Source organism: Ochotona princeps, chromosome 18 (assembly GCF_030435755.1).
Source record: "Ochotona princeps isolate mOchPri1 chromosome 18, mOchPri1.hap1, whole genome shotgun sequence".
NCBI classification, from domain to species: Eukaryota; Metazoa; Chordata; class Mammalia; order Lagomorpha; family Ochotonidae; genus Ochotona; species Ochotona princeps.
In genome coordinates, this window is record NC_080849.1 from 43,575,668 (window position 1) to 43,600,898 (window position 25,231).

Genomic DNA, 25,231 nt, shown 5'->3' on the forward strand with positions numbered 1-25,231 from the left:
TGTGCCAGGCCCTGGTTGATTTCTTTTCTGGATAGCACATAATACAATCTCACATGCTGCAGGATTAATGTATTATGATTACATCTTCCTATTTGCTCCATCAGAATGTTTGATCTGCAAGAACAGGACCTTTGTTGTAGTCAGTTCATAGAACAATGCCTAACACCTAGTAGGTGCTTAAATATTTCAGAATGATTAAATTTTGATTCTTTGCTGATAAATTTCTAAATGCATCATTGTGAGGTCAGTAGATGTATTTATTTTAAAGGCTTTGCATACAGCTCAATTACCTTCCAAATGTGTTGTATACATTTTCTTTCCTACTACCATTATGTGAAAATCTCGGTGTTTATTCTTGAATACTCTGTGTAGTATGTTGCTGAGTCTTTGCTTGCTTCTGTTTCCCTGCTTCTGGTTCTTGGTTGTGTGCCAATGTTTCTTCAAGTGATGTTGATAATTTCTTTCTGTATTTTTCTGTTAGTGAATTGATTCAGGTCTGAACTCTGGTATGTGTGTGTGTGTATATCTTCTTAAGTTTTATTTAATTATTTAAAAGAGTTAGGAAAAGGGAGAGACAGAGATCTTCCACCCACTTATCCACTGCCCGGATAGCCTCCAGGGACAGCCGCAAAGCCAATGGCTTCATCTAGGTCTCCTGTATATTGGCAGGGGCTCAAGCATTTGCCCACATTCTGCTGCTTTTCCCAAACCCTTTTCGGGAAGCCTAGTCCAAAGTGGAGCAGCCAGGATAGGAACTAGGATGCATGTGGAATGCCATTGTTGCTGGTGGCAGTTTTACTTGCTGTATCTAACAGCTTCAGACCTTAATTTTTTGTGTGTGTGTGTGTTTTGTAAAATATCTTTTAACATTTTTATTGCATTTCATTTTTTAAAAAATTAATTACATTGCATTATGTGATACATTTTTTATGCACTGGGATTCCCCCCGCCCCTCCCCAAACCCTCCCCCCACGGCGGATTGCTCCACCTTGTTGCATTTCCATAGTTCAAATTCAGTTGAGATTCTTTCATTGGAGGTATTTACCAAGCATAAAGTCCAGCATCTTATTGTCCTGGTAAGTTCAATGGTTTCTTGGTGAGACCATCTCTGGTCTGAAGGTAGAGCCGACAGAGTATCATCCCAATCAATTAAAAGCCCTAACATAATATTTCCAACCATTTACAACATTGTGGCATTAATTGACATGGTATTGATTAACCAATATGTTAATAGGAAAATGCAAGTTCTGAACCACAGCCTGTGACTTCTTCGTAGACATTTCAATTTTGGTTTATATTCAACCATGTTCTATACACCTTAAAATGGCTTAGATTGTTATTCAGCTGTCTCATGCCTATTTTAATTTTAGTATTTAGCAGTTTATAGCATTGAAGCATATTTTCGCTAAACCTGGCTGTTTTTCAGGTGGTCTAACTCTATAATTCTAACAGGATATATGTCAACAGTTTAGGTGAACACGTTTAGGAGGGGTGTGCAGAGAAATCTTCCATACCCCAGTGAGGAGTAACTAATCTTTGTGTCCCACCCAGTGAGTTATAAGTGCATCCCCGCTGACCGTTTCCTGTCTGTTTCTAAGCTTTCCTTGTTGTTCTCTGTCTATCCTAGTTTTGTTTGTTTGTTTGTTTTGAGGGGTTTCTGGAGCGATCCTGATGGTTATTATGAGAGGGGGTGGGGACCCAAAATTGGAAGCAGGCAAGGACCAGAGAAAGCTCCTCTCCCTAGTCCTGAAGGAAGTTTACTGTTCTTCTGTGTCTGTGGACCGCTCAGGGATCCTGGTTGTCGTTCTGATGCCCTTGGATCCTGCAAGGCAGGATTTGGGCTTCTTCCATCCTATGTGGTAGATCCAGATGGGGGTGGTTGACCTCAGAGTTCTTGGTCTCTGAAGGCACTCCATTTCCCCGTGGTCTCCTTGGCAGTAGGGATGTAGTTCTCGGTGCTCCTTGGTGAGGATCTAGGAGAATTCAGGTTTGGGATAAAAGCCTCCTTCTGTTTGCCTGCTCCACTCTGGGGACCCCTCCCTGCTCTATGCGCATGACCTCCTGTTAAAAGGTTGTTAGGATTACTCCTGATTCCCCCATTTGCCTTTTTAGTTTTGCTATTGTCTAATGCTAATTCAAGTCTGTTGTCTATGAGTTACCAGTTATGATCCTGATTGGTTATATTTCCCGTCTTCCTCACACCTTCTAGGGTGATGTAAGATTTCTCTGCTCTCCCTCCCCCTTTCTAAGTATCATGGCAGACCTTAATTATTGTATGTGTGTCAGTGAAGCAGAAGTCTTATGCCTCGCTGTCTTTAGTTTGTCAGATAATTGTGTTAACTGATGTACCTCCCTGTGGAACATGTCTGCTCACTGAACTTGATGTAGAATATCATATCAAACTGCGTTTTTCTTTCCCTTTAAATTTTCCCTTTATGGAAAAATTTTTCCAGTCTTCTAAAGGCAGAAATTCAACCTCATTTTGGATTTTCTTTTTTCTTATTTTAAATCTACTCCGTAAACTTTTATGTATTTCTTTACTCTTTTTCTCTCATTTCCTATAGTGTCCTTTCTTCCTCATTTTCTATAGTTCTTACCCATTGCTGGATCTTTATACTTACCAGGGTTGTAGTAACTTTGCTGTATTAGTTTATTTTAGTTTATAAGCATACCTAACCCTAATTATTTAAGCAAAATGGGAGTAGCTGCTTGAGTGCTACTCTGTGGGTTAACCACAGGTCTAATTCTGCTGTGCTTCAGTGGAATTAAGATATCAATTGGATATCTTCCCATTCTTTTTAATTAAGAGAATGAAAACAGGAAATAATTTTGAGTAGTAACCCTGAATAAAGTTAGTTAATGCTGAGCCAATCATAAATTGAATGTCATGTTGGCAATATGGTAATAGATCATGGTAGTTTCTTGTTGGTAAAGTAGTTTCATGTTGGTAAAGCCATTTGATGAGTTTTGTTGCAATGAAAAATTATACATACAAAGTAACTTGTAAAAGATACTTGTATAGTTACCGTTGCCTTACATTTTGCCCCGTTTCTATAAATGTGTTTACCTTTGACTTCTGTATGCTGTAATCATACTACATATTACTGTGTGTTTTTATGGTTATGGTCTCCTGTTTTCTCTCATGTCTGTATGTCTGTCTGTAGATTTTAAACTCCTTGAACCAGGAAGCCTGGCTGGCTGAGTCATGCTATGTAGTGCCATGCAAGTACTGGTTGATGACTGCTTTTGTATGTTGGTGGTAATTGATGATGATGCCTTTGTTGTGTATTATATCATTAAGATCGGGATAATGGGCCCGGCAGCGTGGCCTAGCGGCTAAGGTCCTCGCCTGGAGCGCACCGGGATCCCATATGGGCGCCGGTTGTGATCCTGGCAGCTCCACTTCCTATCCAGCTCCCTGCTTGTGGCCTGGGAAAGCAGACGAGGACAGCCCAAAGCTTTGGGACCCTGCACCTGTGTGGGAGACCTGGAGGAGGTTCCAGGTTCCTGGCTTCAGACTGGTGCAGCACCGGCCATTGCGCTCACTTGAGGAGTGAATCATCGGATGGAAGATCTTCCTCTCTGTCTCTCCTCTCTGTATATCTGACTTTGTAATGAAAATAAATAAATCTTTAAAAAGAAAAGATCGAGATAATACGTTAATTCTAGCTTTTTGGAAAATAGAAGTGATCACTTCAAGGTACTTCAGAGTTTCTTGTACTTTGAATTTTTATATGCAGTATTTGGGAAGGAGGTGTTAAGCAATAATGTTTTCTCAATCTCTTCTAGCATTTGCTCTTGCGGAATTGATTGACAATTCATTGTCTGCTACTGCTCGTAACGTTGGTGTTAGAAACATACAGATCAAATTGGTAAGAAAGTATCATAGAGCAACTTCATTTTCCCTTTATAAGTACAGTATAGGTTTATTGGAGAATAAGTAGAAAATAGAAGATAAACTAAAAGCAGAAAAATCATCTGATGTCTGTTGTTAAAATTTTTCATGTGTCATTTTTCCTTTCATGTATTTATGTGAGTATACTGCTTTTAATACATTTTTATTTTCTCTTTTTAATATCTTTCATTTTCTTTTTTTTAATGTCTCTATCAAGACATTATAGACATTTGCCATATTGTAAATATTAGGGAATAGAATGTTTCATTGCTGCTAAGTGGTTTATTGGCTATAATATAAGTTATGTATTGGTTTTGTTGAACATTTAGAATTGTTTCTGTAGTTTTGTCATGAGAAACAATGTTAGAATGATAAGTACACATCTTTGTGCAGTTTGCTCAAATTAAATAATGAGGAATAGAATTTTTACATTAAAAGACATAAATTCTAAGGCTTATAATAGGCAACTGAAGTGGTTTTCTGAAAGTTGTATGAACGTATGAATGAGCTCACTGAAACTTTTCATATTTAACTTTTGATGTTATAAATGTTGATTTTATTCTTACTTTCTTTTTGAACTTTGTTTCATAGCTTTTTGATGAAACGCAAGGAAAACCTGCTGTTGCAGTGATAGATAATGGAAGAGGAATGACCTCTAAACAGCTTAACAACTGGGCCGTGTATAGGTTATCAAAATTTACAAGGCAAGGTGACTTTGAAAGGTTAGAAAGCCATCTTCTTTTTATATATATATGTATATATATATATATTTATGCTTTATTAAGAGTTTTGTGCAGTGAATAGTAATTTGTAAAGTTGAAAACCTGATTAAAAAAACTACACTCAGTTTTGAACCTTACATAATTCTAACTTGCCTCTCTGTTGCCTTTTTTTAAAATTTTTTTTTATTATTGATTACATTGCATTATGTGACACAGTTTTAGAGGCACTGGGATTCCCCACCCCACCCCTCGCCCAACACCGCCCCCCCATGGTGGATTCCTCTGCCTTGTTGCATTACCACAGTTCAAATTCAGTTGAGATTCTTTCATTGCAAGCATCTACCAAGCATAAAGTCCAGCATCTTTTTGTCCAGATAAGTTCAACAGTTTCTTGGGGAGACCATCTCTGGTCTGAAGGTAGAGCTGGCAGAGTATCATCCCGATCAATTAAAAGCCCCGACATTACATCAGCAACAATCTATAACGTTATGGAATTAGTTGACATGGTATTGAGTAACCAATATGTTACTAGAAAAAAAGAATGCAAGTTCTGAACCACATCCTGTGACTTCTACATTGACATTTCAATTATTAGTTTATATACAACCGGGTGTTATACACCTTAAAATGGCTATAGATTACTATTCAGCTGTCTCATGTCTATTTTAATTTTAGTATTTAGCAGTTCATAGCATTGAAGCATGATTTTGCTGAACCTGGCTGTTTTTCGGGTAGTCTAACTCTATAACTGTAATGATACATATGTCAACAGTATAGGTGAACAGTTTTAGGAGGGGTGTGCAGAGAAATCTTCAATACTCCAGTGAGGAGTGACTAAGCTTTGTGTCCCAGTCAGTGAGTTATAAGTACATCCCTGCTGACCGTTTCCTGTCTGTTTCTAAGCTTTCCTTGTTGTTCTCTATCTATTCTAGTTTGTTTGTTTGTTTTGAGGGGTTTCTGGAGCGATCCTGATGGTTATTATGAGAGGAGGGTGGGGACCCAAAATTGGAAGCAGACAAGGACCAGAGAAAGCTCCTCTCCCTAGTCCTGAAGGAAGTTTACTGTTCTTCTGTGTCTGTGGACCGCTCAGGGATCCTGGTTGTCGTTCTGATGCCCTTGGATCCTGCAAGGCAGGATTTGGGCTTCTTCCATCCTATGTGGTAGATCCAAATGGGGGTGGTTGACCTCAGAGTTCTTGGTCTCTGAAGGCACTCCATTTCCCCGTGGTCTCCTTGGCAGTTGGGATGTAGTTCTCGGTGCTCATACTGATAGTCCTTTGTGAGAAACTGGGAGTCTTCAGGTTTGGGATAAAAGCCTCCTTCTGTTTGCCTGCTCCACTCTGGGGTCCCCCCTTAGAAAGCCTTACTTCTTTATGGGTAGCTGTGTATTTGAATAAGAATAAGGACTTTAATATGCCTTTAATTATACATGATACATTGAATATTTTGATATCCAAATGTTTCTATTACAGAATGTTAATGGTTGATAAGCAGAAATAGGATAATTTACTTAATTGTGCCTTTTTGCATTTCCTGAGGTATGGAGTTAGGTTGGTATGTATACTTTTGTTGTTAAAGGCATTTAAAGTTTGACCTTTTATTATTCCAAAACTTAGACATTGTGTTTTCCCATCAACACATTTTTGTTTTTTCCTTTTTGAAGATCTGTTTATTTTTCTTTGAAAGGCACAGTTACAGAGAGAGAAGAGAGATCCTTTATCTGATAACTGACTCCCCAAATGGCCACAACAGCTAGAGCTGGGCCATGCTGACCAGGAGTCAGAAACTTCTTCAGGATCTTTCACATGAGGGCAGGGATCCAAGCACTTGGGGCCTCTGCTACTTTTCCAGGCCACTAGCAGAGCGCTGGATCAGAAGTGGAGCTGCTGGGACTCCATCCAGCAGCCATATGGGATACTGGCATTGCAGGCTGGGGCTTAGCCTGTTAGGCCATGGCACCAACCCTGAATCACACTCTTTTGAAAAAATATTTCTAAATTGTATTTGAAAGACAAAAATAGTCTATCTGGTGGTTTACTTCCAATGCCTGGTACAGCCATGTCTAGGCTAGGCTGCAGCCAGGAGCTAGGGACTTCACCTGGATCCCATAGGGGAGGAATGGATCCAGGTTATTGGCTGCCTCCCAGGTGTGCATTAGGAGGAAACTTGGTTGTGATAGGCCTAAGCGCCACAATGCTGACCCCTAAACATTATTTTTATTTTTTTTTTACTTTATAGTTTATTTATTTGAAAGGCATAGTGCTTCAGTTATAATTTGCTGCCTTCCCTGGCACATTAGCCGGAACCTGGATTTGAGGCTGAGTAGTCCAGACTTAAGGCAGACACTCAGGCACAAGATGCAGGTTTTGCTAGTGGTAATTTAGCTTCCTGTGCCACAACCTGACTCCCTGAATCCAAATACTTTCTTTTTTTTAATGTTATATATATTACTGTAAAATTTTGAGTACATGTCATGTACTTAAAGGAACTTTTCATTTGAAGCAACTCTCTTGATGGTAGAGTGCCTTGGTTTAACTGTAATTTCTTTATTAGAGTTTCATTTTATGACCATAGGAAGATGTACTTTCCGGTCACCGTGAACATAATATCTCACAGTCTAATATTGTTGCTGCCAAAGTCTTCTAACCTTTTCTATTTGTCAGCCAATTTTCTGGTTTTTTTCAGATTAGAGAGACAAGAGAGGAGTGATCTTTCTTTTGGTTCGCTTCTCGAATGGCAACAACACCCAGAGTTGGGCCAGAGAGAGCCTCGAGCCTGGAAGTGCATGTGGATCCTTCATGTGATGCTTGACCCATGCACTTCGATGGGCCATCGTATCTTGCCTTCCCAGGTGCATTGGCAGGGAGCTAGACCGGAAGCAGAATGGCCAGGATTCCTAGTGGCACTCCGTTGTGTAGCTGTGGCCTAATATGCTGTACCACAGTGCTAGTATTCTTCCTTTAAGCTTCCCATCTGTTTCATAGCTGCATTTTAATCTTTGCATTGACTTCATATTGGTTCAGTCTTCATTTTCTGTTTGTTTCTGATAGTGGCAAGTGTTTGGTGGCCTTGCGTATGTTTTGAGAGACCAGTGATAACCTCCTGTGCGGAGTGTAGTTAGAGTATGGTACAAGTTTCACTCTGAGCTTCTCATTTGTCATTTTATGTGGAAAGGAGGATTTCCTATGCTCCAGTTCTCTCTCTCTTTTTTCCTGTACAGTATTTTAGAAAGTTTTGAAATGGCGAACAAATCTTGAAAGAAAGGTTTCAGAGCATAGGGTATCTAAGGATAAGGGTATTTATCGAGTTCTGTTTTCTGGGACTTTTCAGGATCAAGAATTTGGACCCTGAATTTGCATTTTTAAAAGGCATTGTATCAAGGCATATAGATAAGGCAAAGAGGAAGAGACAGAAAAAAGACATTGTCCATCCTCTTGTTTATTCCCCAGATGTGTGCATTGGCCAAGGCTGGGCCATGCCAAAGCTAAGAGCTTGAGCTCTTGTCTCACATATGTGTGTAATGGCTGCTTTTCCAAGGCCATTTTAGCAGGAAGGTCACTGGGAAGTGCAGTAGCCAGGGCGCGAACTGCTGCTCTTACGGGATGTTCTTCTCTGTGTCTCTGGCTATGGCTTTATCTGCTGTATTATTGCTCTGGCCTGCCAAAATTTGCACTTCCAAAAGTTTCCAGATTCAAGGCTGGTATGGGGGATACACTTTGAGAACCACTTACTAGAGGTATCTTTTATCCAAGATTGTTTTAACTTGAATTAGAATGAATAAAAATGCTATAACATTTCCTTTGAAGTTTAAGGGCCTTTTAAAAAACCACTACATTAACATAATGTTTTGTTTCAGTGACCATTCAGGATACGTTCGTCCAGTGCCAGTACCACGCAGTTTAAACAGTGATATTTCCTATTTTGGAGTTGGGGGAAAGCAGGCTGTTTTCTTTGTTGGACAGTCAGCCAGAGTGAGTACATAAATTTCTTACAAATTAAAATTTTTCAAAACATTTTGAGGTTGAATTTGTGTAAATGTGTTAACCAGTTTAATTTTTAGGAATTTTTAAATTACTTTTTTTAATATTTGACAGATGATAAGCAAGCCTGCAGATTCACAAGATGTTCATGAGCTTGTGCTTTCAAAAGAAGATTTTGAGAAGAAAGAAAAAAATAAAGAGGCAATATATAGTGGATATATTAGAAACAGAAAGGTATGTATATATGTATATATAGTACATGTTAACTCATAATTATAAATATTCATTTTAACAGGACAGAGCTTTACTTCCAATTTTTAAGGTGGCAGTGTTGTTTTAAAACCTGAAGATTTGAAATTACCATCCTTTCTCTGTTAATCATGTGACTAATTAGACTTATCATTTATGTGGGGTTTTTTTTGACATGAAAGGCTTTAGATAGTGTGTTGTCTTTGGAGCCTACCAAACTTTATGTAAATTGCTCCTAATAGTGGAAAATTTTTTCCTTGATCTGAATTTCAGTTTCAGAAATTGTTAGCAATAAAGTGGAGAAAGCAAAATATTCCTTGCTATTTTAGAACTGGTGAAAAATTGGAATTGAGAATACAAGTGATTTTCACAGGTGTGACTGTAGCTGCTTGAATAGAGCCAAGTCTCTTGGATTACTCTTTCTCTGCCAGCCTCTCCTGTGTTTTATGATTGGTTCATTCTGAGAAGCACCTCATGGGCACCAATGAGTACCTACCTGGTCATCTTCTTTTACTGAGTACTATTTCTGTTGGACTCTTCCATTTCTGATCTGTTAAAGCAGTGGCCTAAAAAGCCCTGACTAAAAAACAGATGATAATGGTTGATGTTTAACTGGTACATATCCTGAGGAGCTTCATAAAGCTCATGAAAAAATGAGGCTAAAAACAATGCAAATTTTCATGAATTTTTGAAGCCCACCCATATATAGACTGCTTAATATATGTAGCACGTAAATATCAACCATTATCATCTGTTTAGTAAGGGCTTTTTAGCCCATTGCTTTAAGATCAGAGATTCTAGAGTTTTCATCCATCATGTTCTTCTCAGTCATCTGTTAGGTAACAAGATATGCTTATTCTGTCATCTGTTAGGTAAATTTTTTTTTTAAACTCTTCAGGCAAGGGTTCATGTCTTTATAAATAGCTTGTTTTGAAATCTTTTTTTGTTTTATTTTCATCTCCTACCAGTTGGGATTTGTAGAGAGCAAAAGTACTCTCCAATTTTCTTGAATCCTGTTCTCCTCAGGTCCAGGTTGAAGCATAAAATTTATAGAAACCACTTAGTAAATATTGAATAGTGTAAATATTCAATATTGGTAATATTCAGTATTAGTAAATATTGAATAGTGAACTTGAATCATTAGTAAACCCAAAATAATCTGCTAATTTGTAATGTGCAGAAAATATTGTATAATATGTAGTGACATTAATAATGTAATGTGTAAAGAGATACAAGGATAATTTGAAAAAGTTTGGTTTTTTGAAGGAAGTAATAATGCATACTTATTTTAAAGAGAGCAGCTTCTTAGAAATGATGGAAATAAAGTATACATCTTTATCCTGACAAAGTTTTAATCTGTATAAGCAGCACTGTGTGTGTGTATACATATACATATATAAAAATTCAGTTTTTGATGTATACACCCTTTCTGCAAACTCTGTGTCCGAAACTCCTGATATTCTCCAGAAGTAGTTTGGTGCCCAGGATGATTTTACTCCCCATTGTAAACATTTGGACATCTTTTCTGCCATCTAGTTTTCTTGAGCATGAAGGCTAGGTTTGATTCTAGGTTAGGTGTTAGGAATCCCAACCGAGCACCCATTTTGCCTTAGGGTAAGTGTGTTGCGTATCGTGTGTCCCCCTTCTCTCTGCACCTGATAGCCGTTGAAAACTGCTTTTTCCCCCCCCTTTTTCCTTTGTGATTCTAACGTAGGTTCACTATTATAAGGTAGGACATTCTTTCTCTTTCTCAGGTCTACAGTTAAGTGAAGGTTGCCTTGTCTTCACAGTGTCGTCACATATTCAGCTTGTTCGTTATATGGGGTCAGTTTGCTCTAAAAGTTTTTCAGAAATTTGCTTAAGAAACTGTCCAACTGAAATCACACTGATATGTGATATAAACATTATTTGTATAGTTATAGTTAGATTATTTAATGTATTGTATTTATATTCACTCTTACAGCCATCTGATTCTATTCACATTACAAATGATGATGAAAGATTTCTGCATAATCTTATCATTGACGAAAAGGAAAAAGATAGCTTTACTGCTGTGGTTATCACAGGGGTACAGCCAGAACACATACAATACTTGAAAAATTATTTCCATCTTTGGACTCGACAGTTAGCGTAAGTAAATATATTTTGCCGTAGAAATGTTGCTTTCTTTTTTAATACAAAATAATGTGGATACGTTGGAGCCTCTTTGGTATCGTTTTTGTTCCAATTCTGTCTCTTCAACATGGTATCTAGGTCTCTTATGTTGATGTTAAAATGGTTCTGTATTCATTCATTCATTCGTAAATATTTTCAGATCACCTCTTGTAGTGTGTTGAACTTTGTTTTGAGGCACAGAAATGTTAACACCTAGTATAAAATTGAAAATGAACTTTGTTGCAAGTCATCAGTTTTGACTCAATCTTTTGTGCTTATTTTTCATAGTAATTATCATTTTCTTCTACACTTTGTTTTTCCCCGCTGGGTGGGGGGTGGTATCTGTTATAATTCACTGGTGCATCCCCAGTATCTGGATGAATAGCTGTTACAGTAGATGCTCAATAACTGTTAATTATGGGCACGTGTTTGGACAGTAGTTAAGCCTGCAATCCATGTGGGAGTGCTGGGGTTCAGGTTGTACACCTGCTTCAAATCTGACATTTCTGCTATTTCACATTCTGGGAGGCAGCAGGTGATGGCTCTGCCATCCATGTGAAGGCCACATTGGACCTGGTTCCTGCTGCTGTTCTGGTCTAGCTCCACTGTGGTGGGCCATTTGGAGAGTGAGCCAGCAGATGAACTGGTCCTCTTTTTCTGTCTGTCTCCTCCTTTGCCTCTTCTAGTCTCCCTTTTTTGTCCCCCCCTCTCCCCCCACTATCTGTTTTACTCTGCCTTTCAAATATAAGAAAATGAATAAATGTTTACCAAATGGATACATCAAGCCCATTGAAATAGCATGTGTGTCTGCAACATATTTGTAATACTGATAATAGATCGTTATGTATCTTTTCCATGAACATTGCTAGGAAGTGGGTATACTACCAGATCCAGAGAGGAATATAAACTTGTAGGAGTAGGGAACATTCATCCCATGGGCCATATAAGGCCTGCAAATTTATTTGACCTTCCTTGCCTAGAGAATCACAGGTGGAACTCAAAATTCAATAAACCTATAGATGATCTGTTTTTTCTCTCTTTTTTTTTTATTCATTAATTACATTGTATTATGTGACACAGTTTCATAGGTACTGGGATTCTCCCCACCCCTCCCCAAACCCTCCCACCATGGTGGATTCCTCCACCTTGTTGCATAACCACAGTTCAAGTTCAGTTGAGATTCTCTCATTGCAAGCATATACCAAACATAGAGTCCAGCATCTTATTGTTCAGTCAAGTTCAATGGCTTCTTAGGTATACCCTCTCTGGTTTGAAGACAGAGCCAGCAGAGTATCATCCCGATCAATTAAAAGCTCCAACATTAGATGGTCTGTTTTTAAGTTGATAGTTTTATATGACCTATGAATGATGTTATAAATGTCTAAATCGTCCTTGGCAGAAAAAAGGTTCCTAGTACCTTGTCTGTAGCTATATGTTAATACTGTTTATTGACTTATTTTCATAATTTGCATTAGTCTGAATTATTGAATCTTGCAGAATGTATTATGTATGATATTCATATTTTATTTCAAAATGCTGTGCCCTTAATTTTAGAGTTTCTATTATATGTATACATGTGTATTTGCAAAGTTTAACATTTTTCTGTTCTATGGAATAATAAACTTGATTTTCAGAATACTTTTCTTGAATATTGTTGCTTACTGCCCCAGGTATTAAAATAACACTTTGGATATATATTCTCTAAGTGTAGATTTTGTTAGATTTTTTTATAATTATAGTTTCCTTTTAATGAAGAAATTCTGTATATAACACAATTATAACATACTGTTAGTTTTACAAGTAACCAATAAGTATGACCATTTTTTGAAATAGTTTTTTTTAATAACTTAAAAAAAACGTATTTATTTGAAAGGCAGAGTGACTGAGAGGGAGGAAGATCTTTAATCTACTGGTTCGCTCCCAAAATGGCTGAAACAATAAGGGCTGCACATGCCAGAAGCCAGGAGCCAGGGATCCATCTGCGTCTCCCACATGAGTAGCAGCAGCCCAAATACTTGGATTATCCTCCACTGCCTCCCAAGGGTCACTGGCAGGAGGCTGCATCAGAGGCAAAGCAGCTGGGATGATCTGGCATGCTGATATGTGTGCTATTGTCTAAAAAGGAGACTTAACTTGCCATGGCACAATGCCAGCTTTCTAATATGGAATCTCGGTTTGGAGCAGTAACTTAACCCATTGCTCCATATCACTCATTCCATGTATCTCAAAAGTATTTTAAGGAATTATTAGGACAGGGGCCAAGGCGTTGGCTCACTGGCTAATCCTCTACCTCAGGCACCGGCATCCCAAAGATTTTCCATTGATTAGTTCACTTTCCAGTTGGCCACCCTGCCCGGAACTGAGCCAATCTGAAGGCAGGAGCTTCTTATGGATTCCCCACAGTACAGAACTCAGGCCATCCTCCCCCACTTTCCCAGGCTGTAAGCAGGGAGCCAGATGGAAAGTGGAGCAGCCAGGGCATGAACTGGTGCCCATGTGAGGTGTTGTGCGTATCGGTGGAGGATTTATTTATTTTAGAGGCACAGTTACAGAGAGAGCTTCCACCTGCTAATTTACTCCCCAAAAGGTAGCAAGAACTGGGGCTGAGCCAGGCTGCAAACAGACACCAGGAACTCAGTCTATTCAATGTCCCACATCCATGGCAGGAACCGTGCACTCGGAACCCATCTTCTGCTTTTGCGGGCACTTCAGGGAGCTGGGTCAGCTGAGCTTTGCACCTGCGCTTGTGTGATGCCAGCATTGGGGGCAGACGCACTGTGCCCCAACTGTGGCCTCAGTGTCAGTTTCTCCTATGTGTAAATTGAGACATAATATTAGGATCTCTACATTGTTTTGGTCACTAAGTGGGATACTATATTCAATTAGTATAGTTTTTGGCACTGGTAAACATCGTTAAACAGTAGCTGTAAAAAAATTTTTTGTGGACATTTATATGAATTATAATTTTGAGTGAATTGAAAGTATAATGTCATTCTTCTGATTTTAGGCATATTTATCATTACTATATTCATGGTCCCAAAGGTAATGAAGTACGTACATCAAAAGAAGTTGGACCTTTCAGCAACATTGATATTGAAGTAAGATTAAAAATTTGTCTTATAATATTGCAGATTGTTGGATATCTCTTTTAGTTCTAAGGGTCTCTCAATAATACAAATCAGTCAGTAATTAAGTTTTTCTCTCCTTGTCTTTTGCTAAAGTACTTTGGTTACTTGATATCCCAATAAGAGATCAATCTTAGATGATTTATTTTTCTTTAAGTGTTATTTATTTGAAACATAGAGTGACAGAGGTGGAGAGACGGAAAGATGGCTGCAGTTGCTGGGGTGGGGCCAAGTCCCAGCCCACAGCCTGGGCCCTCATGTCAGTGTTCCACTTGGTGGCAGGGGCACAAGTACTGGGTCATCTTCCTCTGCTTTCCCAGGCGTGTTAGCAGGGAGCTAGAGTAAAGCACATCGCTGGGACTTGAATTCACAAGGTCTGACCTGGGCTGCTGCTGGGAGTAAGCCTCAGCCGAATCTCTTGGGCTATAATGCCAATCCTAGATATATTGTTTTCCTTAAGCCTTTGATTACTATAGTTTTTAGTTTGTCTATCTCCTGTCTGTCCAACATAGATATGAATTATTGCTGATAATCATTTCTTGAAGCACAGAGGGAAAGGGACATAAACATAGTTTTTCTTTTGTCCATAGATGTTTTATGCTTGTGAATCGATTTAAAAGCACAGAACATATGAGTATTGGCTTATCCATATCCTTTCTCAAACATTAGAAAATTCATGTATAGTGTTGATCTACTGCCTTCTCCTAGCAAGAAACCTTGAGTTAATATGCTCCTGAGTTAACTCTCCTCTGGCTCTGACTTGCAGGTTTTTTGTTTTACTTTGCATTTTTAAGTAGTATGTTTCTTGTTGAAAGTCTCCCTTAAAGCTGTTTAACCCATTTGCAGCTATAAGCTTTTAATAAAAATAGAAGAATAGAATTACCTGTTCTGTTGTTGGATTGCAGCTGAGAACATAGAATATAATGATTTTTGTTTTTGTTTTCTTTTTAGATTTCTATGTTTGAGAAAGGGAAGACTCCTAAGATTGTCAACCTAAGGGAAATACAAGATGATATGCAGACGTTGTATATAAGCAAAGCAGCTGATAGTTTTGAATTCAAGGCTCACGTTGAAGGAGATGGTGTAGTGGAGGGGATTATTCGATATCATCCATTCTTATATGATAAAGAAACTTACCCTGATGACCCGTGTTTTCCATCAAGTATGTTAATCTGTTCTCTTAGCTGTAATATTTGAAGTTGTGATTTAGGATAGTGATTTGTTTTTTAAATGATTGTTATTCATTGAGCCATTAAAGCTAAATGAAGTTTTTTTGCTTATACAAGCCTTATATCCCTGGTATTTGTAATTTTTAAAGATCTGTGATATGTTTTCAACTCCAGAAGAACACAGCCCTTAACAAACTGTTCTTTTTTTATGTATCTCACTGAATTAAACTTTTCAATATGTATGCCTATTAATTCGTTATATATTTTCCATATTGCTTTGCCTTTATCATTATAATTCCTTAAGAAGTTTTACAGTTAATCCAGTTATCAGTTTTCTCTTTATACTTCCTGATTTTGTCCTGATGTTGAGAGGATACCTCATGATTACAACAAAAAGTCTTGGCAGCTATTTGATTACTTTTTAAATTATTATTATTTTAGGGGTAATGTGTCTTTTTTATGTGTAGAATAAGGTACATGTTTGGTTTAATGCTTCTTTTATGGTGTTCAGCTTTCCAGCACCAGTTACCAAATGGTATAATTTTCCCAATAATTTATATTACCATCTTAACAATATATTAAATTCGTTTAAATATGCTGGCATGAGTTGTTACAGTACTGGCTCACATTTTTATACATGAGTGATATACCTCTTGCAGTTTACTGATACCTTTAGAGCAAAACATTCTTGCTGCTGTTCAGATTCCCTAAGGTTTTGTTGTAAATTTTGAAATGACCTGCTTTTACTTAATCAAATCCTAATGGAATTATTGGGATAATGTTAAATTTAAATATTAAGTATATTAAACTTTCTGATTTAGAATACTTCCTTCGTACATCTTTGCAAGTTCTGCATTGAGATTCTCTGAACTGAATCCCATTTTTGCTACTTTGATTTGTGCAAACTTGGACAGACTACTCCCTTCCTCGGTTTCTTTATCTGAAAGATGGGAGTACTTTATTAACAAAAGTTAATACTTTTGGAGGTGTTATGAGAATTTAATAAGAACTTAGGGAAAGTCCTTAAAATAGTGTCCAACAGCATTATGTATGTGTGTATGTATACACACAAGTAGTATAAAGTATAAAACATATATATAAGTACATAATGAATATCATTACTCAGCAACTGTTGTGTCTTTGATTTCTTTGTGTTCCATTTTTAAGTTTTATATGCTTACAGACAATGCTATGAAGCTATCCAGATGATAGCTCAGAAATAAGAATCAGTAAGTTAATCAGTAAGTTGTTGGAGGATGCTCCTCTAAGAGCAAAGTAATTTGGTTAAGTTGAAAGAAAGTATGAGAACTTTTAAGGAGAAGTGAGTTTTATTTTAGGTGAGTGATGATTCTAGTACAGTGAGTGTGAATAAGTCAGGAGCACTGTTTTGATCATGTTATCTGAGTCTGTGAGAATATATGGCAAAGAAACTACTGTGGTCATTAGGTTTGTGATATAATATCTGTTGCAATTCCAACTGTGTACATATTTCATGTTTGTCTGAATATATCTGAATATTGTCTTTGAGAATATCAGTTTATGAAAAATTATCTCAAATTCAGTAATATTGACTCATTTGTCCAAACTATAAAAATTAGATCTTACTAGATCCTTTAGATTTCTCTTTTTTGTTTTGTTTTGTTTTTGATTTCTCATGTTTTCATGTGAACATGTTTTAATAGAACTGTGAACCTTTATTTCATTATTAGTATTTTTTTTAATTTGAGAAACATAAAAGTTAGGGGAAGGGGCCTGATCACAGTTCTTAGCTGTTTTGTTCCCCAAACGAATGCAATGCAGATCCCCCCACGGGTGGCAGGATCTCAGCTGCTTTGGGCCTCACTGCCGCTTCCTGTAGTTCGCATTAGCAGCTCGAGCCAACATTTGAACCTTAGTGTCAAATCCTAGTAGGCCAAGAGAGCTGCACGTGTCTGAACTGGAATCTTAACTGCTGAGTGAAATGTTCATCCTTGAAATTGTGATTTAAATACAAGATTAAAGCTCCTATGTTTATGGGGAAGGGAGATTTTGCTATGGGTTATAGTATTTTTTAATGTGAGATTCTTAACTCTGTAAGTAGGTTTAGCAGGTAGTATTGTACTCTTAACACAGATTGATTATCGTAGAATTGTTGACTTCCAGATGATAAGAACCATTGATATTGTGGAATTTCCACTTGAGAAATTTTTTAGGCAAGTGAATAAACCTACCCTCAGGTTGAAAATAGTGCAATTTGTAAGTTTATAAGTGTTTGTGTTACTCTTTCTCTGAAGCAGTTTAATATTTCATTTACAGAAATTGGTAGGTCACTCACACTTCATAACATTTTTTTTAACTTTTTGATCTAGAATTAAAAGATGAAGATGATGATGATGATTGTTTTATGCTTGAGAAAGCAGCAAGAGGGAAAAGACCTATTTTTGAATGTTTTTGGAATGGACGATTAATACCATATACATCAGTAGAAGAGTAAGTTTTGGTTCTTGCTAAAGTTGTACTGTTTTATAACTTTTTTTTTTTTTTTTTTTTTGGCTAATACTTTGTCTTTTCCAGCTTTGACTGGTGTGCCCCTCCTAAGAAGAGAGGGCTTGCACCAATTGAATGCTACAATAGAATATCTGGTGCACTATTCACTAATGACAAATTCCAGGTCAGCACAAATAAACTAACTTTCATGGATCTTGAGCTGAAACTGAAAGATAAGAACACCCTTTTTACAAGGATTTTGAATGGACAGGTATGATTTTTAAACATAAATTTTGAATATTTGGATATGTTCTATTTTTAAATAATATACCAGTAGTGTGGATTTTTAATGCTACTCTCATACCATGGGATTAATTCAATTAAAAGATTGTAGGATTGGGGGATTCTTTTGGAAGTGCTCATTCAATTTGTCTAGCTCAAAAATTTCAGACTGACTAAATCACGTTTGCATGGAATCTGTTTATTTTTTAAAAGATTTATTTACTTTCACTGGAAAGGCATATTTTACAGAGAGCATGAGAGACACATAGAGAAAGGTGGGTGTAGGTCCGAAGGCTTTGGGTCATGCTCCACCACTTTCCCAGGCCACAAGCAGGAAGCTGGATGGGTAGTGAAGTAGCCCAGGACACAAACTGGCATCCTTGTGGAATGCTGGTGCTTGCAGGTAGCAGATTAGCGAGTTAAGCCATCATACTGGCCACCCTTCCAAATATATATATGTATATTGATTTATATATATATATATACATATATTTTAAATTGGATCTTGATTTTGAAATCTTAAGGTAGTGAAACCACAGTCATAATACTAAATAGGAGTCTGTATGAACAGTTGTATCTGTTTCATGAATTACATTTGTACATTTATAAGCTGATTAGGCAATTTTATTTTAGTCTTGAAGATTGTTTTAGAACTGCAAAATACTTGCTTCAAACGATGGCTTGATGGGACCCTGCATGTACGTGGGGGACTTGGAAGAGGTTCCTGGTTTTGGATTGGCTCAGCTCCAGCCTTTGCAGCCACTTGGGGAGTTAACCAGCATGCAGAAGATCTTTGTTTCTGTCTCTCCTCTCTGTAGATCTGCCTTTCCAATAAAAATAAATATTTTTTAAAAGGATAGATCAAAATATGTCTATTGAAATAGGAAATATATATATTAATTATACAGGAATTTTTCCACTGTGAAGACATTTTTCAAAAATTGACCAGGGTAGGGATGGTACAGGACGTTGACTGCTGTTTGTGACACTACTATCCCACTGATACAGCTCCCTGCTAATATGCATGGGGAAACAACAGAAGAGGGGGGACACCTGCCAACCCTGTGGGAGATATATAGGAGGAGTTCCAGGCCCCAACTTGAGCCTGGTGCAGTCCTGGCCATTCCTGCCATTTGGGGGAGTGAACCAGTGAATGGAAGATCTCTGTCTCTCCCTCTCCTTCTGTCACTGTGTCTGTAAGTCTCTTTCAAATAAATAAGTCTACCTTAAAAAATAAACATCTTTGGTGGGCTGGCACCATGACATAGCTGTTACAATTGCATCCTACAGCACCAGACTCCTATATGGGTGTCAGTTCCAGTCCTGGCTGCTCCATTTCCTAGCCATCTCCCTGCTTATGGCCTGGGAAAGCAGTGGAGGAATGTGGGAGGAAGCTCTTGGCTTTGGACCCACATAATGGCTGTGGTTATTTGAGAGAGTGAATCAGAGAATAGAGGATTCTCTTTCTGTGTAACTCTAGCTTTCAAGTAAATAAATAAACCTCTAAAAATTCCTGAGAATTTGTAATCATTTAGAAAAATTTAATTAAACTTGTTACTTTTGTTCTACTGACGTACTTCACAAAGATATACTTGATACTACTTTTCCAGTGGTTTAATAGTGAATTTCTAAGAAGTAGATGGTTTTTAAAAAAGATTTATTTTATTTGAAAGGCTGAATGAAAGCAAGAGAAAGAGTTAGGGAGATCTCCCTCCTGATTCTCTTTGCAAATGGCTGTAATTGTAGGTGCTGGGGTGTGGATGGCAATCACCTGGGCACTTGTGCCATGATCCATTTTCCCAGGCACAATAGCAAAGGGCTGCATTTGAAGTGGAGCAGCTGGGGCTTGAACCATCACTCTAATGTAGATCCGTGTGTTGTAAGCAGTGGCTTGACCTGCAGACCACAACACCAACCCTCGGAGTTAAATTATTTTATTATCAACTTAAAATTTCTGGTCAGTAAATGTAATACGTAGGATATAATTTAGATTCAGTAATTCCTATAAGATGTTGAACTTGATTTTATAGTTAAAAAAGATTTCAAGCTATAGAATAAGATACTTTTTATGTGTTAAAATCTATCCACTGAAAAAGATCTTGTAGACATGAGTTAGTACTCAGTTACAGCATACTTAAAATTCACATTTATAGTATGTTTTAAATTTCCCAACATTCATTAAACAGTTTGGTATTTTCACAATGTATTTATAATAGGCTAATTCTGATTTTTAAAAAAATGTATTTATTTGAAAGGCAACGTGAGAGACAGAGGAAGACATACATACAGACACACACATCTTCCATCTGCTGGGTCACTTTAAAAATGACTGCAGTGACTGGGGATGGGCCTGGCTGAAGGCAAGAGGCTGGATTTTCATCCCGGTTTCACACATGATTGGCAGTGTCCCAAGCACTTGGAAATCATCCACTGCTTTCCCAGGTGTGTTAGCAAGAAGCTGGACCAGAAGAACAAAACCCAACTGGTGTTCTGATATGTAATGTTGGCATTGGAAGCAGAAATTTAACCCGCTATGCCACAAAGTTGTCTTCCAAGTTAACTTTTATGTTGCCACGACCATTATATCGTCCTTTAATAACTGTTACTGATATTGGTAATGTGGTTGATTATGAGTCGTCGTAGATTTAGCTTATGCTTGCAGTACAGGTGAACAATCTGATGGCAGGGTCTTGTGTTGTGATGTAGTATGTTTAGCTGCTCCCTGGGATGTGGGCATCTCCACAGAAGTGCCAGTTCAAGTCCCAGCTACTTGACTTCCAATCAGCTGCCTGCTTTGTACTTAGAAAAGCAATGATAAACAGCTCAAGTGCTTGATCTCCTAGCATCTCTGTGAGTGATCTTGATGGAATCCTGGTCAAAATTGACTGCTGTTACCATTTGAGGAGTGAGCCAGAGAATGAGATATCTCTCTCTCTCTCTAGCTTTCCACTTTTTATTCACCTTCCTCTCTCTCTTTTTCCTTCCCTCCTTCTCTTTCTGTCATTCAACCTTCTGAATAAACAAACAAACAAATAAATATTTAGAGTTAAATTTGGTAGGTAGAATTTCCTGTTCCTGTGTAATAATTGTAATAATCATGACAGGATGGCAAGCTGATAATAGTATGTTGCAGAGGTGATCGTTTGGCATATTTTTTTGTTGTTGCTGTTTGTTTTTTGATACAGTTTAGTTGACGCTGGGGTCTCCCTTTCCCCTTCCTTCAAGTTCCCTCCCCCACCCTCTGTTCTTCTCTCCAGTCTCACAATGGGTGTCTTTTGTGTGTCTCCCAACCATGTAGGAGACTGTCAGTCCTTTTGTTGTGAGTTCCTTCTTATGTCCCAGGGCCCTAATGTAGGTACAATGAGGACTAGATCTTCATTATTTATAGGCAGTACCAATAACAGTGATAAAAGGGACATTGACTGCCTTAGGTATTTATAAACAATCAGTTTGGCTTATTTATTAACATAATGGTTGGGATTCCTGCATCCCATGTTGAAGTGCCTGGCTTTGAGACCCTGCTGTGCTCTGCTCTAATTTTCTGCTGGTGAATACCATGGGAGACAGCAGGGTGTGGCTCAGCTAGTTAGGTATATGCCACCCTCGTGGAAACCCACATTGAAGTTCTGAGCTTTTGGCTTTGGCCTGAACCAGCAGATGGGAGTTCTCTTTATCTCCATTTGTCTGCTTCTCAAATAAAAATTACGCAACAGTGTTTCTCATTCTTACCAGGTACCTCTGTAAATATTTTTTTTCTTTAAATTACTTTAAGCATTAAAATGTGAAGCTTACAGAATTATATTGTGTATGTTTGTGCTTGATACATAGGAAAGTTTTGATTGCTCCACTGAGATGCGAGTGATTCATGTGTGGTCCCACTCATCCCTTTCCCAGATCCAGCTACCCTGCTCCTGTGAAGGCAGGATTCATTATTAGTGAAATCCAAGATTTAAAGAAAGAAAAGTTTTGTTGTTGGTATTGACCTTTAAGAACTTGGTTTCGGGAAACTGCTGCTATGATGTAGCAGGTCAGGCCACCCCTCCAAGACAGGCGTCCCACGCTAACCGCCTGTTCAAGTCGTGGTGTCTCACTTTCCAGTCCTGGTAGTGTGTTTCCTATTAATATGCCTAGGAGAGCTTAGCTGTGGCCATTGGACGTTTGAAGAATGAACCAGCAGATGAAGCATCTCTGACTCTTAACTACTACTTTTGTTTTGAAATTTTCTGAGTTTCTGTAGAAGAAATTGGTCAAAAATTCTAATTAGATTTTCTAACATGTAGTGCTTAGAACTAAAAATGTAATGAGTGACAAGTGTGTGTGGTTATGTTTCATTGACTATCTATAAATTTTACAGGAGCAGCGAATGAAAATTGACAGAGAATTTGCTTTGTGGTTGAAGGACTGTCATGAGAAGTATGACAAACAGATAAAATTTACACTTTTTAAAGGAATAATTACACGTCCTGATCTTCCTTCTAAAAAGCAAGGCCCCTGGGCAACATACTCTGCAATAGAGTGGGATGGAAAAATATACAAAGCAGGACAGCTGGTAGGTTTAACTTTTAAATTTAATTTTGTTAGAATTAGAAATTAAATTAGACGTATTGGAGTATAATATAAAAAAATATGCACATATTGATTGCTTGGAAGCCAGGAACAATGAGAAGGAAAATCCAATATTTATCTAATTTATAACATTTTTAAAAGCTGCCTATTGTCAAAGGCTTAATTATCAAAGTTTTCATCCTGTTTTTTCTAATGAAACTTGACATGGAGATTCTTATTCCTTTTCTTTTAAATTGTTTTATTTTTAATGTTGTGGTACAGTTTTGTATAGACTGGGATTTCCCCCCCAAACTCCAACCCTCCAACATGGAGATTCTTTAAGCTCTTTTTGTTTGTTAACATTGTGTGAAATAATGTGTTAGCTTTCTTCTTTTGGTGAGGGGTGCTGAGGACTTCCTAGCATAGTAAGTTACTAGTATGTCTCGATGGAGTCTGCAGCAATCTAAGACATTTGCTTTACACTCTGGGATTTGAAGCTGAAGATTGGAAGCCATTTAAGTAGAAATAAGTAAGAAGGGGATAAGCTCAGTGAAGGTGAGGATGACTATTGAACTTTGGGAGTGTAAAAGGAGAGAACATAGTTTTTTTTTTTAAAGATTTATTTTATTTTTGTTGGAAAGTCAGATACACAGAGAAGAAGATCTTCTGCCTGATGATTCGCTCCCTAAGTGACTGCAATGGTTGGTCTGCACCAATCCAGAGCCAGGAGCCTGGAACCTCCTCCAGGTCTCGCACACAGGTGCAGGGTCCCAAGGCTTTGGGCCGCCCTCGACTGCTTTCCCAGGCCACAGGCAGGGAGCTAGATGGAAAATGGAGCTGCCGGGATTAGAACTGGCGCCCATATGGGATCCCGGCACGTTCAAGGCGAGGACTTCAGCCTCTAGGCCATGCCACCGGGCCCGACAATATAGATTTCTTACTTTGCATGGTGTTGAGACTTGGGGGAAGAGACCTAAATATCAAATACTATGGGCAGTAAGTAGCATTTGAATGGGCTTTGAAAGGCATGAAATCTCACCAAAAAGATACTTAGAAAGGCAGAAAGATATGTGTTGTACCCATTAATATGAGGGGCAAGTCATGTATGTAAGACCACAGAGTTGGAGGAGTTCACTTGCAAAAGTTATTATAATGGGGCTCGGCAGTGTGGCCTAGTGGCTAAGGTCCTCGCCTTGATCCCATATGGCCGCTGGTTCTAATCCCGGCAGCTCCACTTCCTCTCTATCTCTCCTGCTCTCAGTACATCTGACTTTGTAATAAAAATAAAATAAATCTTTAAAAAAAAAAAAAGTTATTATAATGAAACCCAAGGAGTGAGCCTGGAGATTTCCCTATATTTTGGGGTTAGAAGGAAGAAGACCTGGAAAAGGAGGTGGAAAGGATAAGATAGTGAGACTGGAGAAAAATGGAAGAATTTGGTATCTGTGAAGCCAAGCCCTGACCCACAAGAAGGAAGATAAGTCACCTATGTGAAATGCTTTATGGTAGCTGTGTTAGGTGCTTTCTAGAAAAGAGCTGAGCATAGGATAATGTGTAGGTACAAAGAAATAAAGGTTGGGGTGTTCTGCAACCAGTTTTGTGTGTGAAGAATAGTTTTTCACAAATAAGCCTGCAAAACTAGATTGGATCTCTCTTTTTTATTATTATTATTATTTTTTAGATTGCATCTCTCAACACTTGTAGTCCTTATTGGAGATTTTTTTTTTTAATACTGGGCTTTTTAAAATTTTTAGAATTTTACTTTTGATGATGTTTACATAGTTGAGAAGATGCATGCTCATGTACCCCACGGATCAGGATGGAAAGGGTTGAGATACAGGGGAAAGTAGATGAGACCATTGTTTCCAATTTTCTTTTTCTCCTTCCTGTGTGTGGGGGAAGAGGGGAGGGAAGGGGAGAAGCTGCACCCAGCATCCTAACTGCACCAGTACCTCGGAATGGAGCACAGCTGCCCAGTGCCATCCCAGACTCCCTGATGTGGAACATGCTCCGAGGGTTCTGCTCAAATGATTCCGATAATTCTTAATTGCTGTTGATTTTGTTGCTCCAAAGATGAGGAAATGCTTTCAAGGTCCAATTTATCTTTATAAGAATGTGTTGCAAAGTAAGAAGTTCAAAATGTAATTTTATTGAGAGATTAAAATACTGCATTAGTTTTCTGATTACAGTTGTCAAGAATGTTTTCTTGTGAATTAATTATTAGTCATAAGCAAATATTAATACATTCCTTTTTTGTTTTTTAAAAAATTAATGATTAGGTCAAGACAATCAAGACACTCCCCCTCTTTTATGGAAGCATAGTAAGATTTTTTCTTTATGGTGATCATGACGGAGAAGTATATGCTACCGGTGGAGAAGTTCAAATCGCAATGGTAAGATAGCACATAACACAAAATTCTTGCTGGAAGTCTCTTGGTATGATTTTTGCTTAAATGAAGAAAAAGATATAGTATTTTACTTGTTTTTATCTTTTGCATTAAATGAAGTTCCCATGGGAATTTTTATATTTCATATTTGATATTTTTAACCACCTGTAGAACATTTATATATCGAGTGTTTTATGAATACATGGGTCCATCAGAAAGTCTGTGAGGGTGGGTATTTGTCCTGTGGCTCCCACAGTC

The 25,231-nt window shown here is 37.9% G+C and overlaps 1 protein-coding gene across 4 annotated transcripts in view; it reads left to right on the top strand.

The window, feature by feature from the left end:
* SMCHD1 (structural maintenance of chromosomes flexible hinge domain containing 1) overlaps positions 1 to 25,231 on the top strand; it is a 140,872-nt gene that overhangs the window by 16,343 nt on the left and 99,298 nt on the right. For all 4 annotated transcript variants that reach the window (XM_058677105.1, XM_058677106.1, XM_058677103.1 and 1 more), the window contains exons 4-14: positions 3,790 to 3,872; positions 4,487 to 4,617; positions 8,473 to 8,587; positions 8,711 to 8,830; positions 10,809 to 10,975; positions 14,007 to 14,097; positions 15,076 to 15,286; positions 17,642 to 17,762; positions 17,847 to 18,030; positions 22,396 to 22,590; positions 24,866 to 24,979. In XM_058677105.1, coding sequence (XP_058533088.1) covers positions 3,790 to 3,872; positions 4,487 to 4,617; positions 8,473 to 8,587; positions 8,711 to 8,830; positions 10,809 to 10,975; positions 14,007 to 14,097; positions 15,076 to 15,286; positions 17,642 to 17,762; positions 17,847 to 18,030; positions 22,396 to 22,590; positions 24,866 to 24,979 — 1,532 coding nt within the window. The remainder of the gene's footprint in view (positions 1 to 3,789; positions 3,873 to 4,486; positions 4,618 to 8,472; positions 8,588 to 8,710; positions 8,831 to 10,808; positions 10,976 to 14,006; positions 14,098 to 15,075; positions 15,287 to 17,641; positions 17,763 to 17,846; positions 18,031 to 22,395; positions 22,591 to 24,865; positions 24,980 to 25,231) is intronic.